Raw genomic sequence first — 17,221 nt, forward strand, 5'->3', positions numbered from 1 at the left:
AGTTAGCAACGTTTACTTGCAATCGTTCAGTGTTATTCATGTTAAAAACAGATTATTGGCGAACGATCCCTTACGATTCGTCGCCTATCCTTCCAAATTCGGCTCATTAGATCGCTGATAACTTTCTGAATTTTTTAAGATATTCAGCTGGAATTTTATCATGAGTTGAGGAATCTAGTTTCTTTTTTTAGCTTATGAAAGTTAGAAATCGCTCTCTTTCACTCATGTACATTGCAAAATGAAGTTCTTGAAATGTCCATGTTTTATCAAATTTTCAACATTTTAATTTCGTATTTTAGTATTATGCTTCTCTTGTATGCTGTCAAGTTTTTTGAAAGTTTGGTAAACTTTGATGGAAAACTTTGTGTTATGAAACAAAAATCCTTCAAATAAAATTCGTAGTTTTGAAAGAAATGCTTTTATCTTCGTGAATATCAGTGATGTTTTATCGAAAATACATAAAATAATTGTAAATATTAAGCTAACTAATTTCTGAAATTTACAGCTCATTCTCAGCTATTTATGACGAATGATGATCAAAAAACATTTTTGTTTTCCTCAATTTGTTGCTGATCCCCTAAACGCAAGGGTGATATAACCTTTTTTGGAAAATGACAGCTGGAGCATACCTTTTATGTGACAAAAGTTATAATTGGTCTCTTATTTCTTGAGAAATCCTTAAAAATGTGAATTTTTGAAAGTGTCCCCATACTTTTGGTCATGTAGTGTACCTTTCCCACTCCCGCTGGCTCTGTTTGATACCCCGTGGAATAGTAGAAAAAGATGGCAGTGCTTTCCTACCTACGGAAGCAGCTACACAACTACGTGATCATCAAGTTGACATTAGATATTGCTGAAAAACAAAAAACAAAACAAAAAAAAAGCTTATAAAAGATGTTTTTGCGTTCTTTAATTTACTAATTGACATTTTTTCTCGAAATAATAGTTTTTTAGAAAAAGATGAAATAAATCCAAGATGGCGGCGCGAGCTTCCACCTTACCACCGGGGATTTTTAGTATGTTAATCATGAACCCTTTCTGTACGTGTGTATCAATTTTCAAAACTGCATTATCTTTCGTTTTTCCAAATCGTTCATTGACCAAACTATAAGGTCTTTTCATGCATTTTCTCTAACAAATGGCGAGAGACGAGATGATAAGGGAAAGAAAACTCTCGGGACGTATAGCAATGCGACAAATCAGAACGAAACAATTTCGTTAAAATTTGAGGGTTCTCTTTTCGTTAAATATTGCGTGATTTGGTGACGAAAAGACGCTTTTCAAAAATAACGAAATAGTGCTCGAGGATTGATGAATCGTCAAAACTGAGTTTGTTTTACAATGTGAATGCAACAAGTAGGTAATTGCAATTTCTTTTTTATATATTTTTCATACTACTTCGAGAAAAACTTATCAAATGACTGTTTTTTCACGATTTTTGGAAAACGTAAAGACTTGACTTAAATGTTATTACACTACATCTCCCAAATTTTATTTAATTAGAAGTATTTATATCTTCCCTGTTAAGACTACGAGCTGCATATGGCACCTTTTAAGGTGCAACATTGTAGAAGGATTGACAGAAGAAGCCATATGGCAACCTTAGAAGGGTCATAGGGTGCCATAAGGAGCTAAATGGTGCCCTAAGGGGGTGTCTCTGGTGCTACAACATTCCACCCTCAAAGGTGCCATGGGCAAACCGCAGTTTTTACAGTGTTCTTTCAAACAAAAATTATCAAAAAAGTGAAACGTTCCATTTTTTTTCCAAATTTGCAGTTACCTAGCTGTAGTTACTCAGTCAACGAAACTGTCCTCTAGTCAGATTTATCATTTACAGTTCATCTCAAGGAGTAATTTTAGATGCAATGACAAAATCTTTCAACTCGTATCCAATTGCTAAGGGACATTGAAAATTAAAACATGGGAATTTTATTTCCGTCTATCCTAACTGAATGTAATTCGTTTTTTATGCCTGGAAATGGAATGAAATATTTGGTTACGTTTCTCTTATACGATAACGTCTTTTAGGCATACAGTTCACTGTTTTATTTTAAAAAAATACTTTAATAAATGTTTAAAACTTTTCTCCGAATGCTTGCAGCTGAAATTGATCCTTTATTTTCAACAAATACTGAGAAAAAATATAATTGGAGGGTTGAAAATACTTTTTTGTGAAGTAAGCCAAAGAATAAATTCAACCATCATGTTATACCAACTGATATAACACAGGAAAAAGAATACAAGTTCCACTTTCGCTTTCCTTTCAAAAAATGAAGGAAGAAAGATCTTCAACTCGAACTTTTTCAGCAAATGAACTTATTGGTGAAAGTATTCTTTACTCCTGTGCGCCTCCGTCGGTCCCTTTTGTCGTTGGAATGTCCGCCATTAATTGGAAACAAAAAGGCATAAAAGACTGAGGAAATGAAACGGCGATTCAATTTGCGATATGAGAAATAGAGAAGTTTTTGTTGCCCAACTAGGAAATTGTGAGCGATAGAACTCAGAAAAGAAACATCCTTACATATTTATTTCTCGAAAACGAAACACACTAAAAGGGAAAGAACTGTGTCCTGAATGTATCATTTTTGAGCAGAATTATTTTTCGAACGAAGTGGGATCCTTTAAAAATTCACAAAAATATATTGAAATGGCGATGGAATGGAAGTATAGCATTCTAACTGAAACGTCTATTTACAACTTGTTGAGACTCATGAAGCATTTAGATCATTTATTTGCAAAAAAAAAAAAAAAAAAAATAAATAAAATAAAATAAAATAAAATAAACAGTAACAATTCTTAGCGAGGGGGAAAAAAAAACAATGAGAAATCATTCCTTTCAAACGTAGATATGGTAGACAAGCCTGTCATTTATTTTATTTATTTATTTATTTATTGAGCAATGACAATTGCTTATTGCTTTTATTTCACCGTCTTCATTTCCGGTCGGCCTCTTCAGGCGCGGCTCCGAGCACTGCCTCCTGGGATCCGTTTTTCCTGGTCAATGGCGTCCATGTCCTACACACACGCGCAATCATACACACACACGCTCATACACACAAGGCTTTATACATATACACGCCTACGTGCATACACACAGGTCTACGCACACACACAAGCCTACACATGCACTCACGCGCGCCTACACATACACACACACACACACACAACTATACACACGTAACCGCCTAGGAGGAGGGGTAGGCTTGGGGGGACAGGAGCTGTTTCTAGAAGCAATAGCCCCCAATGAGTAGGGCCCTGTCGCAACTCGTGATTGCGAAAAACATAATTTGAATTCAATGTTTTTTTTTTGGGGGGGGGGGTATATTTTATAAATACACGTTTTTTATTTCGTAATAATTGTTTTCAACGTTGTGTTGCAACTCAACTCCAGCTCGGAATGTTTTTGATTCGATTCGGGAGTTGGCGTATTCCGGAATGGCGAGATGGTTCGTCTTGTAAATAAAATAATTATTGTGTTTCTAAATAGTGCCTCTTTGTTTAATTAATCTACATAACATAATGGGGGGAGGTACAATACGCAATGCCAATTTTATCAGAAAACAATTAAACCACGCATATTTAATATGTAAAAAGATTGGTGACATGATTTCTTCTTTGCAAGGCTAAGTTTTCATTGAACGTCATCGAATTCCTTAAAATGATTCATTATTTGAAAAAAACTTAGCGTAATCTATCATTTTGTGAAACACTTTATCATGGGTGCTCACCTGCGGGGGGGGGGGGGGAGAGGGCTGGTTATGGCACAGACTGCGCCATTAAAATTTTTAGGGGGTTGTTTTTAGGGATATTTTTTCATTTTAGGGGGGCACTTGCTTTTGGGGGGGGTCTTTACGATATTTCAGGGGTGCGCCCTTGATCTTGGGGGGCACCCCTAATTTTATGCATTTCCATCTCTATATCTTGCCAGAAAAGACAACCAAGCTCTGATTCAAGATGACTTTCTTCACTTGTGACGTCACACAAAGAAAAAATATACATGTTGAGAAAATAAAAGTGTTTTCTGACTCCATTTTTTAAAATTAATTTAGTAATTTTTTGATTCTATCAATTTCAACGACAAAAGGTAGTACTTTTAACTGAAGGAAACACCCCCATTGTTGCGAGCTTGGATGTAAGTGTACAGATGAAGGTGTTTTCTGTTTTACAATGCTTCTCCGCTCCATTGCTGTTGCAAATGTAGTTGAAAACTTCTCGCGGTTGGTTTGGATTTTTTACTTATTCATAACAAATTTTGTCAGGGTAACAGATGAAATATTTTAGTAATACTTTCTTACTGTTTTCACAAAATCAAGACGAAAAACAATTTGTACAATAAATTCCATCCCACCGAGCCAGGTGTTTCTCATATTTAACTCAGAAGTTGAACCGAAAACACTTCCAGAACAGTCAGTAGAATACATCAAGAAATTTTGCACGAAAATTATTGCACGGCCGCTCAGCGGCGCTGCATACATTTAGCCGCGAAACAACGCCTACCGCAGCATGTTCAGCATTGTTCGAAATTTGACATTCAACGAAAAGTAAAAACAGAAAAGGAAAATAACTAACGAAAAAGCAGCAAGTAGTTGCATTGCAAGCCGCTAGCGACTCTGCCATTTCGCCCTTCCTGTCAGTGCTGTATTTTTATTAGTCTTCATTTACGTAGGATAAAATGCAGCTCTGATTGCGTCACATCTGAAACGGGCGGCAATTGTCGCTTTCGGTCTCCTGTGCGTTCTGAACTACTTTATAAGTGTTAACAATACAATGGAAGCTTCTTATCTGTCGTCTGAGCACCCTGCCGCACTCTCACGTTCTTTCTTGTTTCGATTAATGGAATCTTCAACAAATAAATAAGGAAGGAGTATACGAGTCAAGGTTGTGTCCAGATGAATTAGTTTCGTTCAGTGGCATCGGTGGAAAAGAAAACGAAAAAGAAAAAAGGGTTCTGTGCTCGTTCGGCTGATAGCGGCGCGCTTTCTGTTTGGTTTTCTTCCAATTGCGATGGGAAGGCGCATCTGTTCCCCGTTGTTGATATTTTTCGTTCTTCGCGTGGTGTTCTTTTTCAAATGTTTTTTGTAGCGGAGAGAAAAAAAGCTAACTGATATCCAATGGAAACTGATATGCCTAATCTAATCCCATTTGTGTGGGAATCAATATGGAATCTTTCTGGAACCACGGAAGAAAAGGTAAGAATTTCAGGAATTTATTTGGAAAAGAAAAATTAATGACGCCTATATATATATATATATATATATATATATATATATATATATATATATATATATATATATATATATATATATATATATATATATATATATATTTGTTAACTTTGAAATCAGTAAATGATCGAATTGGTATTAGTAAGGAAGTATTAATATGTAAACCAGGGGTGTTAGAGTGATCTGAAATTTCAGAAAATTCCGAAAATTTTGGGCTAACAACACATTTACATTCAAAAAAAAAAAAAAAAAACTTTTAAAATGAAATAACCAGTTATCCAATGTTTTGAAGCACAAAAATTGCAAATTACTGCAAACACATGTGTTGGTGTTACAAGGAACACCTTTTTCAATGCAAAGAAGTATAAGCTTCTGGATGAATAGACATCGAGAAAAGGTGTTCCTTGTAACACCGAAACATGTGTCTGCAGTAATTTGCAATTTTTGTGCTTCAAAACGTTGGATAACTGATTATTTTAATTTTCAGCACAAAGGTATTTATTCGTAACTTTTAAAATGTTTTTTTTTTTTAATGATTTCTCTAGGCATGTTTGAAAAGTTTTTACGGGGGTGGATGGAGGAAGGTTCGAGCTTCCTCATAATTTCCGAAAATTTCACACTGTCGTCAGAAAATTTTACTTGGGTCCACTTGCACCCCTGATGTGAACTCATGGCCGTATTTAAGGGGTGTGTTTTTAGGGTTCAAACCGCCTCCGAAATTTTTCAAAAGTATTTCAAACAATGCTTTTCATTATTATACCTTTTTACTGAAAAAATATTTCACCGTTTTATATTTTATTTATTTATTTTCTTCAATTTAATTTATAAAAGGAAATCCTTATTATTGACGAATTGTACAAGCTCATGGCTTTATCTGCAGTATTTAATTATTGAGTTATTAAGGACATCATTTCTCGCAAAACAATACAGCGCTTTCCTTTAATTTTAAATACCTGAGGTTAACAAAATCGTCAAAATTATTTGAATTTGAAAGCACATTACTCAAAATGTAACGTATTCGGTGAATCTCAAAAAATATCAGTTTAAGAAGTATTACTTCGAATGCGCCTATGTGAGTACACGGATCGCTTTTTTTTTTTTTTTTTTTTGAATTTTGAAAAATACACATGAATATCTATCAAGAGTGAAGTTTCGTAATTTACACAAGATTTTTTTCTTTATTTCATTCACACCTCACCCTTTATATGTGCTCATGTTAATGCCCGAAAAGTAGCATCCCCTCATATGAATACCTATATTGAAACAAAAATATACGAATATACAAATAAAAGCGAATTTGATTAATCATATAGATGTCACGAGATATGTGTTGGTAAAACCTTTCCTGAAACAAAAGTCTGGTTACGGCCCTGTGTAAACTACCGTAGGAAGGTAAAAGGCAGTATCTGCGAAATTTTCATTTTTTCATTTATTTTTTATTTTATTTTATTTATTTATGCATTTGCATTTTTGTCATCCACTATACTTCAGCTTCATTGTACAAGATTGCTTATTTAGTTTCCGCTGAAAATGAAGCATGAAAAAAGCGTCTACTTCCAACATTTTTCTATTGTTAGTATCGAATCCAAAACCTGTTTCTTCAAATATCTCAAAAACTCATTCCTGCAGATAAGGCCTTTACCATCTCGCGGCACTATATGTAAAGAAAAAGTAAAATTTTGGACATTTTTAAAATAATTTTCTGAAAATATTGAGTTACGCACCTGCTAGAATTCTATAAAATGTCGACACAACTTCAATGTTTCTCTATAAATTAAATTACCTGACAGACTTCCCGATTTCACCTGTAAAATTCAGTTTTGCCACAAATTTTCTAAAAGGTCGAGCCCGGCAAATAAGTTACGCACCAGCTCTTATTCTTCAAAATTTTGACACTACATCATAGTTTCTCCGTGGTTATTCTTACCTAACAGATGTCCAAATTTCACCCGTGCAGTTCAATTTTAACACAAATTTTCTAAAAAATGTAGAGCCCGGAAAATTAGTTACGAGACAACTCTTATTCTTAAAAATGTTGACACTACGTAGTAGTTTCTCTGTGGTTATGCTTACCTAACAGACGAGACGTCCGAACCGAATTTCACCCGTGCAGTCCAGTTTTAACACAATTTTTCCAAAAATGTAGAATTCCGCGTCAGCTCTTGTTCTTCAAAATATTGACGCGTATCGTAATTTCTTCGTCGATATGTTTAACAGTCTTCCAGATTTCACCCGTACAGTCCAGTTTTAACAACACAAATTTTCCAAAACTGTAGAATAACGCTCCAGCTCTTATTCAAAATAATAACACTACATAGTAGTTTCTCCGTGATTATGCTTACCTAACATAAAAAGTGACTAAGTTTACTGAGCTTTTTCAAATTGAACAAATTGAAAATTTGTTTTGAAAATTTCAGTACAAAAAGAGAGAATATTGTATTTTATGATAAAACTTGCATTGAAACATTATTATTTTTACTTTTAACCGTAATATTGAGCCTTCAAAAAAAAAAAAAAGTGGAATTTTTTTTTTTTTTTATGGGGCAAAGTGAAAAATATTTTTCTAATGAAATATTTTTTATTTGATTATAAAAATTATTTTTGATTGAATGATTCTGTAAAAAAAAAAAAAAAAAAAAAAAAAACATTTGAATGAATAAATGAAAAGAAAATGGAACAATAAAAAAATGATTACGTTAATTCTTCTAGAAAAACAAATAAGCGAGTGACAGAGTAAATGAATAAGAAAATAAGTGAATGAATGAGTAAATAAGTTATTTACTAAATGACGGAATGAAAATGAATGAATTAATAAATAAATACATAAGTTTCTTAGTACATGATTGAGTTAGGAAAAGAAATAAGCTATTTCACTTTGCCCTGTCCACTTTGCCCCGCATCTACTCGACTACTTGAGTTCGAATACAAATTTGTTAAAATACAATTAAGCTTAATATTAACTAAATAAATATTCCACCGCATATTAGAAGGTCTCAAGTCATATTTAAAATGTTAATATCAAGAACTTTATTATTTTATAATATCAAAAACTTTTTTTGACTTACAGCAAATGTTACAATAAGAGTATCAATTTTCGAAAATTGCCTGTATTATCATAAGCCTTAATCTTCGGCGGTATTTTTTTTTTCCTGACTGGAATAGACTACATGTGCAACTACATTGTTAAATTATTACCAAATAGGTGGTACTAAATGCAGAATAAATATTTCATCTTTTCACTATGCCCCGCTATTTCACTTTGCCCCACATTCCCCTACATCATATTTTCTCTGTGGATATACTTGCCTAACAGACGTCCGGATTTTACCCTCACAGTTCAGTTTTAACATGAGTTTTCTAAAAATGTACAGCCAGACAAATAAGTAGTGCGCTAGCTCGTACTCTTCAAAATGTTGACACTACATCGTAGCTTTTCCGTGGATATGATTACCAAACAGACGTCCGAATTTCACCCATACATAGTTGGGGCGAACTGGTCCGCCGGCTCATCGGCCCGCAGGCCGGTTCGCCCTCAAACCTGTGCGCCTTGGGTGTTATTTTTATTTTATTTATTTATTTTTTATTTATTTTATTTATTTATTTGATTATTTATTTTTTGGCGCCTTCAAACCTGTGAACTTCTTTTTTCGTCTTTAACCTGTGCAACTTCGTTTTTTTTTTTTTTTCGTGCTCGAGGGTTTTTTTTTTTTTTTTTTTTTTTTTTTTTTTTTTTTTTTTTTTTGCCTTAGAACCTGTGCGCCTTTTGGGAGTCAAAGTTGGCGCCTTTTTTTGGGAGGGGGGGAACTCAGTTGACCCCTCACCTAACTTACATATAAAAGATTTTTTTTATTATGAATTGATTGCATGGCATTGTGTCTCTTTACGTGCATCACTAGTTTTTGGGCCTGTATCCGTTTTCTGAATATTGAGTTGCTTTTAGATTTGCTGCATGTTCTCACTTTTAGGTATTCAAATCATACATTATATTATGAGCATTGTTTGCTGGTCATAATTGCAACAAGAAATATTTTCTTATTATACTTATTAACGTTTGTCGGAGAATTTATACTACTATCATTAAATTAATGTTTGTATGGATATTTGATTTGTATGAATATTTGAGTGAGAATAATTTGAAAAAAGTTATTAACTGATGTGAAAATGCTTCTTGACGTTTTTACACGTGTAAAATAAAATTTGAAGGAGTTAAGTATACAAAAACAGTAGAGACTATTATACTGCCGTGTGCAGGTAAACGGCAGTATCTGCAGAAATGAGTATTCGAGATATTTGAAGAAATGTGCTTTCGATTCAATACTAACAATAGGAAAATGTTGGAATAAGACGGGTTTTTTTCTGCGGAAACCAAATAAATAAGCTTGTAAAATAAAGTTAGCGCACAATAGATAACAAAAATGCAAATAAATAAATAAATAAAAATGCGATAATTTTTTCGCACCTTTTTTTTTCAGCGGAAACCGAACAAGCAAGCATGTACAATTCCGCTAACGTACTATAGGTGACGAAAATGCAAAAAAAAAAAAAAGGAAAAAGAAAAATTTGTAGTTACTGCCCTTTACCTGCCCGTGGCAGTATAATAATCATCAATTTCGTTAAAAAAAAAGGAGAGAAAAAAAAGTTTCAAACTTAGTATGGGTGAAATGGAAAACGGAAAGAAAAAAAAGATATGTGCGCAATTTGTATTTTACTATTTAGAATAATTGATATTTTGAATTTAAAATGAAAACTATTCAAGTGTAATGCTTCAAAAATTACAGTTGTGATTCTTTTCTTTTTCTTTTCAATGCCAAAGTTTTATTTAAAATACAAAACGTGAATATGCGCTTGACGACATTTAATAGGCGTATTTCCGATTTTGAATGCGAGAATTACGTTTGTGGAAGTGTTAAAAATGTCTCTGATGAAAGTACACCTGATTCAGTAAGCTAAAAAAAACCTTTTCATAAGCTGAAGTTCAAAAAAAAAAAAAAAAAAAAAAAAAAACCAATCTTCCAGAAAACAAAATCTTTATTGAAGTTCATCACTTAACGGATAAAATTGGTAATGGTTTCTTGTATTGCAACTAGGCTGGATTTGCGTAGAAAAACAGCTGCTCCTGTACTTTTCATCTCTCAATGAATGTTTACCTGTTAGACGGAATTTAGACAATTTTAGGTTATTTACATATGAGATTTTTTTTTTACAAAATTTAGGGCTCTTGCATTTTTTTACTTTTTTGTTACAAAATGAACTATAGTGCCCAACAAAAACCTATTCCAAAATTTCGAGAGTAACAAAAAGGCATTTGTTGCCAATTTTGTTTCGGCTCCCTCAGTTAAATCTAGAAAATAGCATTAGGCAGCAAACATGTAGCAACTGAATTGGAAAGCTAAAATGCCATTAGGAAGTGAATGTTTATGGACGGTGCGGTTATTGATGCATCGGTTTACAGGAGAACTCGAAATCGGTTTAATGATGTGAGGTCTACATCGATGTTTCATGACGCATCGCTCAACTGGTGATGGTGATTACTTAGTAGTTAATGGAATAAATTTTAGAATATTACGATTTATGAGTATACTTTTTGAACGAAATTTAGTACCAATAGGAAATCTGAAAGAATCGACAGAAATTTATGCGAAATTATAATTTTAACGACCGATCAACTGTAATATATCTAGAAATTCGAAGAAAACGAAATCCGTTTCAATAAATAAATAAATAAATAACAGGTAGCTGCGATTCATGATTACAAAAATTTTAATTTTTGCAGAAACAAATTCAACTTTATGTTTTTTAAATATCAAAATGTTTTAAATGTGTCTTTGTTAAACAAAGTTAAAGAGTATTGACTTTGAATAAAAACTTTGAGAATTTTTTTGCTTTAAATTAATTAGTTGGCATTGGTTTGTATAACATTCGCTTTTCCTGTGTACCAGGGTGCACGAGACTTGCAAATGTTGTATGTAATTAAACCCAAATATGTGAATTGATTGAGGAGGAAAATAACAATTGTAAAAAAACTTTCCGCGTTATAATTTTATTTGATACTTCATTGAAACTGTTTGACAAGTTTTGCATGAATGTAAAATTTCCTGAGTTTTTTCGTATTATATATATATATATATATATATATATATATATATATATATATATATATATATATATATATATATATATATATATATATATATATATATATATATATATATATATATATATATATATATATATACACACAGGGTGACCAGTGATTTACGCGTTGAAAAGAAATCTCACTTTCTCGAAAATTGGTTGGCGTATCTAGTCCAAACTTGGCGGTTAGATTCAGTGCGTTAGCGGATTTTTGTTGCGCAGTCTCATTGAGTTGGCTTTTGTTGTTTATTTTTCAGTGAAAATGTCGAGACATAGCGTTTTTGAGCCATTTTTCATGGTTCGAACGTATTATTCGAACAACAACAGCCCAATTGTGATTCAAAGAAATTTTGCGACTGAGTTTAAGCTTTAGAAAACGGACAGACTCACTTCTGAACGATATGTGGAAATTTTGGGAAATCAGTTCTTTGCAGCAATTCAAAGTGACTTGAATTTCGAAAGCACGTGGGTCATGCAAGACGGCGCACCACCTCATCGCACCAATGAACTGCTTTATGTGTTTGAAGAGCCAGGGTTAGCCGGATTGGACCCAATGGTTTTTTTTTTTTTTTTTTTGAAAAAAAACATTTAAAAAAAACCATTATTTAGCCTACTTTTGGGGTTTTTTTTAAATTTTCTGTGAAGTTTATAAAAAAAAATTAATTAATTTTAAGTACTTTCACAATTTAAACTTCTTTTCTATTTGTTCTTTACCACAGACAATGGACAAAAAAAAAATGAGTTTTGAACTTTAACAGTATTTCTTAACGGCATTAAAAAAATACTTCAAAGATTTTAAATAAATATATTTCACTTTTTTCTTTAACTTGTCAATAAATAACTCAAATTATCTTGTTTAAGTCCTGTCACGTCTGATTTTCTCAATATTTGTAGATTGTATAGAGGAAACTACTCTAGCTAAAAGGCTTTCATGTGAATTATATTTTGTGCAAACCAACATGTCACAAATCTCGAATAAACAAGGTATATTTTTTAGAAATTAGCAGGTTTTACAAACGGTTGGACAGAAAACAGAATAGGATGTACAGTATTTTCATTATCTTACGAAAAAGTTTAATATTACTCTGTATACAGAAATAGAAAAACAGGCAACATAAAATTCAAAGAAATGTCTTGATTGAGCTGGAATTCAGTAAAAAGGGATTTAAACTACTTGAGGTTCTACAGTAGTTTTGCATAACAAAGTGAAATACAATAAAGTAAAATGCAAAAAAAAAAAAAAGTAGTAATTAAAAACGAACAATAGATTTTATCACTCGAGAAGTAACTTTGCCTTAACTGTTAGCAATCATGGAAACTAAAAAATTTGAAACTTCCCCATTCTTGGGTTTCTTCTTCTTTTATACTTTTCTTCAGAAAACAGTGAATTTTCCAGCTTTTTTTTAGCCCAAGATAATTTTTGTGCTTTGTCCATATACTTACGCTACAATATGCTACAAGTACCCCACATTTTCCCTAAAAAAAGACAAAAAAAAAAACCACATTTCTTTTAAAAACCCAGCTTTACTTGGGTTTTTCGGGTTTTATTTAAAAAACCCAAAAAACCTTGGGTCCATGGGCTTTTTAAAAAAAACCCGGGTTTTTGCCAACCCTGTGAAGAGCACTTTAATGTGCGAATTTTGGCTTTGGGCTACCCAAAATCGAAAAATATGGGAATTAATTGAGCAACCTTTTCTCCGGACTTGAACCCCTGCGATTCATTTTTGTGGGACGCTTGGGAAGTTTACGCTAGAAACCCCAAGAGCATCGATGACCGGAAAACTGCAATTCAAAATGTTATTGAAAGCATTAAAATTTCGACACTTCAGCGTTTTATGCAGAATTTTGCTATTCGGTTGCGCCATATTATAACTAGAGATGAAAGACACATGAAAAATGTATCAAACAAATTCTCATGTATTTACTTTGTTTTAAAATTTAAATGAAATGTTTTGAATCGGCAGTTTTTGAGAAATTAATTTTTACCATCAACGCATTAATTACTGGTCACCCAGGACACAAACACACACATTGAAATAATTTGCTCATCATTAACTTCTGTCATCAAAAAAAAAAAAAAAAAAAAAACGTATTGTGCTTTAAATTAGCCATTTTTCTAATACTCAATTTGTTAAGCTAATCTCGCAGCTCCGTTCATTAATTAAAAGTTTAAGTTCAAGTTTATCTCGCCTCATATGAATTTAGAGCAGAAGTTTTCAGCAGGTTTCTTTTTTTGTTCTGATTTTGAAAACAAATTGGCAGTGATGGACGTCTCCGGAGAAATGAATACCTTAATCCCACAAAAAATTCAATTTCATGGTGGGCGAAAAAATTAATTCTCCATTTTTATCAGGTTTCAGCTTAAAGTGCTAAATGATTATTTTTGTAATTATTTATCGAAAAGCGTTTGATTAAGTCCATTGAGAAAGTAAATATTTTAAAAATATATTATTGATTAATTTTTTTTTTGTATATTGTGCATTGTTTTTCGTCCAAAATCAGCATTTCTGTTTCAATCATCCTCATATATATATATATATATATATATATATATATATATATATATATATATATATATATACAGGGTGATTATAATTAAAGTTCCGCTTTCAAAACGCTGTAAAAATAAAACCACTGGTCAGAATGTCGTCAAATTTCAACGGAATATTATTGGGGAAGGGGGGAACTTTATGGCAGAAGAAAAATAAATAGTTGGAATTTTTAGCAATAGATGGCGATGTAAGCATCATAATTTAATAGTGGTCGACTACAAATGACAAATAAATTATAAAATATTACCTAAGGTGTAAACTATTCGTTAAAACACCGTACTACTCAGCGTGCACGAGGGTACAGGTGTGATACTGTTAGTTAAGTAAGCCCATCCAACACAGCAAGGTCATACCACATCGGATGGGAAAAATCAGTTTTAATTGTACTGAGGCTGAAAACCGCATAAAAAGCATCAGTAAAAATCAAATCGGTTTTTAATTTTCGTGAGACTGGTCCAAAAGATGTTCAATATGATGTCCCCCGTTTTTTGTAACAGGTTGAAATCGAGAAACAGCATAATCCACGACTGATTGAAGTGTTTCCGGGGTCACGTTTAGAATATGTTGCGCAATGCGCGACTTAAGTTCAACAAAGTTTGCAATCAGAGCACTGAACACAACAGCTTTCCCATATCCAAAAGTCACACGGGTTAAGATCAGGTGATCGTGACGTCCAGGTCTTTCATTGAGACAGTCATAGTGAACTTCTCAGATGCGAAATGAAGAAAAAAGGTGTATTTGGCGTTTTTATAACAACTTCAATGAGTCGTGCACATGACAGGTGTTTTAATTTACATATTCTGGCACTTACAGCGTCATCACACTTTACAGCGTCATCTATTGCTAAAAATTCCAACTTATTTATTTTTCTTCTTCCATACGTTTCCAACCTTCTTCGTTAATATTCCGTTGAAATTTGAGGTCCTTCCGACCAGTGTTTTTTTTTTTTTTTTACAGCGTTTTGAAAATGGAACTTTAATTATAATCACCCTGTATATATATATATATATATATATATATATATATATATATATAATAGCAAATGATCGAGTAATGCTCCTGACATCACCAACAATTAAACTCGAGCAACGACATGATAATGGGATATTTTTTGGTAATGTTTGATATGCGGGGAAATACTTTATTTTCACAAGGCTGAACTGGATCCGGTAACTTAACTGTTTTACTGGTAAGACTGTCATTTTAGAAGAAACCAAAAAGTTGGTCAGCAATGAACACTATCTACTAAAATTTATGGTTAATCGACCAGAGTTACGGTTAAAATTTCAACTATCAAAATATCACCAAACAGGCAATTGCTTCGTTCAAATGTAAAAGCAATTTTCACCCATCATATCTTAACTAGCGGGATTTTCTAGTAAATAATATAATGGAGTGTATTATCCTATGCGAGTAGTGTTATCCAAAAAAAGAGATGAATCCGGGCCTGTCATTTGGGTGATCAGGGGGGGGGGGGTCAATTACCCCCCCCCCCCCCCGGATTTTAGAAACGCAATGAAATTAGGCGTTTTTGTTCGTATCTTGTTGTTTTACCTTTTTAAAATGCGTTGAACACAAAGTCTTTGCCCCCCCCCCTCATTCAGGAAAATTTTGAAATGACGGACCTGGAATTATCTTTTTTCTTACACAATGTGGAAATTTTCTTTCGTCTTTTGAAAAAGGTGCGATTGTTATAAACATAATACACTCCATAATATAATTTATGATTATAATAGAAATGTTGGTTTAGAACAAAAAATAAGGCAAAAAAAAAAAAAAAAAGTAAAGTAAATAATATGTAAATGATAAAATAATATGCGTATTTTTTTTTTTTCTCAATCTCTTTTACTAACCTCTGGCACACAAAGGAAGGGGGTTATAAGTTTGACGTACCTATGTATCTGTGTATCTGTTTGTAGCACTTTAGCGCCTAAACGGATGAACCGATTTTGAAAAACCGATTTTGGATGACATTAATTAACGAAAATATTAATTAAAAACCCCTAAAAGGTTTTTCACGACTTTTGTAGTGAAAACATATTTAAAAATTTAGTACCAAAATAAAGAGTAATTTTTTCTGCATCTGATAGAGTTAGTTTAGAACTTCCATGTTATATAGAATTCGAATCATAACGTTTTTAAAAGCAGATTATAAATATGGCTAAGCCTTTATTCACGCGATTGGTAACCGAATTCATTGCTGGCCGACAAAGAAATGAAACGCAATTAAATTTTTTTATCTGCTGCCAGTTTCTATTTGTCGATAAATAAAATACTTGCAATTGATTTTTAACCGACTTCAAAAAGGAGGCGGTTAACAGTTCATACCGTATGTGTATAATATATATATATATTTTTTTTTTGTCCACTCGCAGCGTCTCACCTAGTGGACCGATTTTGATGATTCTTCTTTTAATGGATAGGGGATGGCTCAACTTAGGTCCCAATACTTTGTTTGACTATATTTGTTCGTTAGAAAAAAAGTTATGGTCAAAAAACAATAAATTTCATGCAATTTCCCTATTTAATGATTAAACATAAAACCCATTGTTTCAACAATTTGGTGCCATACAACAATAATATTAATAGTAATTGTGGTGATAATTTTGAATGGAGGCTTCTCTGAAGCAAGCATCAAGTTTCTTCAGTGTCATTGCTCTATAGTGGGGGTAAACCTAACGTGGAAGCGAGGTTTATGCTGTGATTAGGATCTGCTTAGCCTTCACAATGCTACTACGTTAGATTTGCTTCAACTATAGTAGTATTTTTATCGTTATCAAGTATGCCAATAACAAATGATTTGGGCTGAGTAAGAAGATACAGGATTGCACAAAAAGCAACTATGCTGTGAAATGTAAATTAGTTAGGGAAAACGTAATATTTAAATGGTTATAATTAAATTAACACACAAATGAATTCCAGCGAGGAACAAAGATAAATTTTTATTGTCAATCGCTTAAAGTTTAACGCGTGTTTTTATTTTTTTAGTATGGAGCATTTTTATGAAAAAAATAAGGTAAAGTTTCGTTATGGTAACTTCTTAATATTTCTGAAATACATTTACACTAAAAAGAATAAAAAAAAAAAAAAAATAGAACCGACTTCAAAATTGCTCTAAAAAGTGAAAAATATTTTTATTCTTTAAACACCATCGATAATACTTTTAAACATAATTTTTGAAGTTGTCGCAAAAACGATCGATAAAATCATTCACAGCCATAACTCAGTTACAACTATAAATTATATCAGGCCCAGTTTCTTCACTACCACATGCATTACGCATTGATGACAGCATATTTGAGTAACGAT

General features: G+C 32.5%; 1 protein-coding gene across 1 annotated transcript in view; it reads left to right on the top strand.

Annotated features, from left to right (window-relative positions):
* Window positions 1-4,647: 4,647 nt before the first annotated feature.
* LOC129224738 (high affinity cAMP-specific and IBMX-insensitive 3',5'-cyclic phosphodiesterase 8B-like) overlaps window positions 4,648-17,221 on the top strand; it is a 209,831-nt gene continuing 197,257 nt past the window's right edge. Inside the window, exon 1 of the mRNA XM_054859286.1 lies at window positions 4,648-5,189. Within this exon, the coding sequence (XP_054715261.1) occupies window positions 5,112-5,189 (78 nt within the window). The 5' untranslated portion in view covers window positions 4,648-5,111. The remainder of the gene's footprint in view (window positions 5,190-17,221) is intronic.

The sequence above is a fragment of the Uloborus diversus genome, chromosome 6, assembly GCF_026930045.1.
Source record: "Uloborus diversus isolate 005 chromosome 6, Udiv.v.3.1, whole genome shotgun sequence".
Lineage (NCBI taxonomy): Eukaryota > Metazoa > Arthropoda > Arachnida > Araneae > Uloboridae > Uloborus > Uloborus diversus.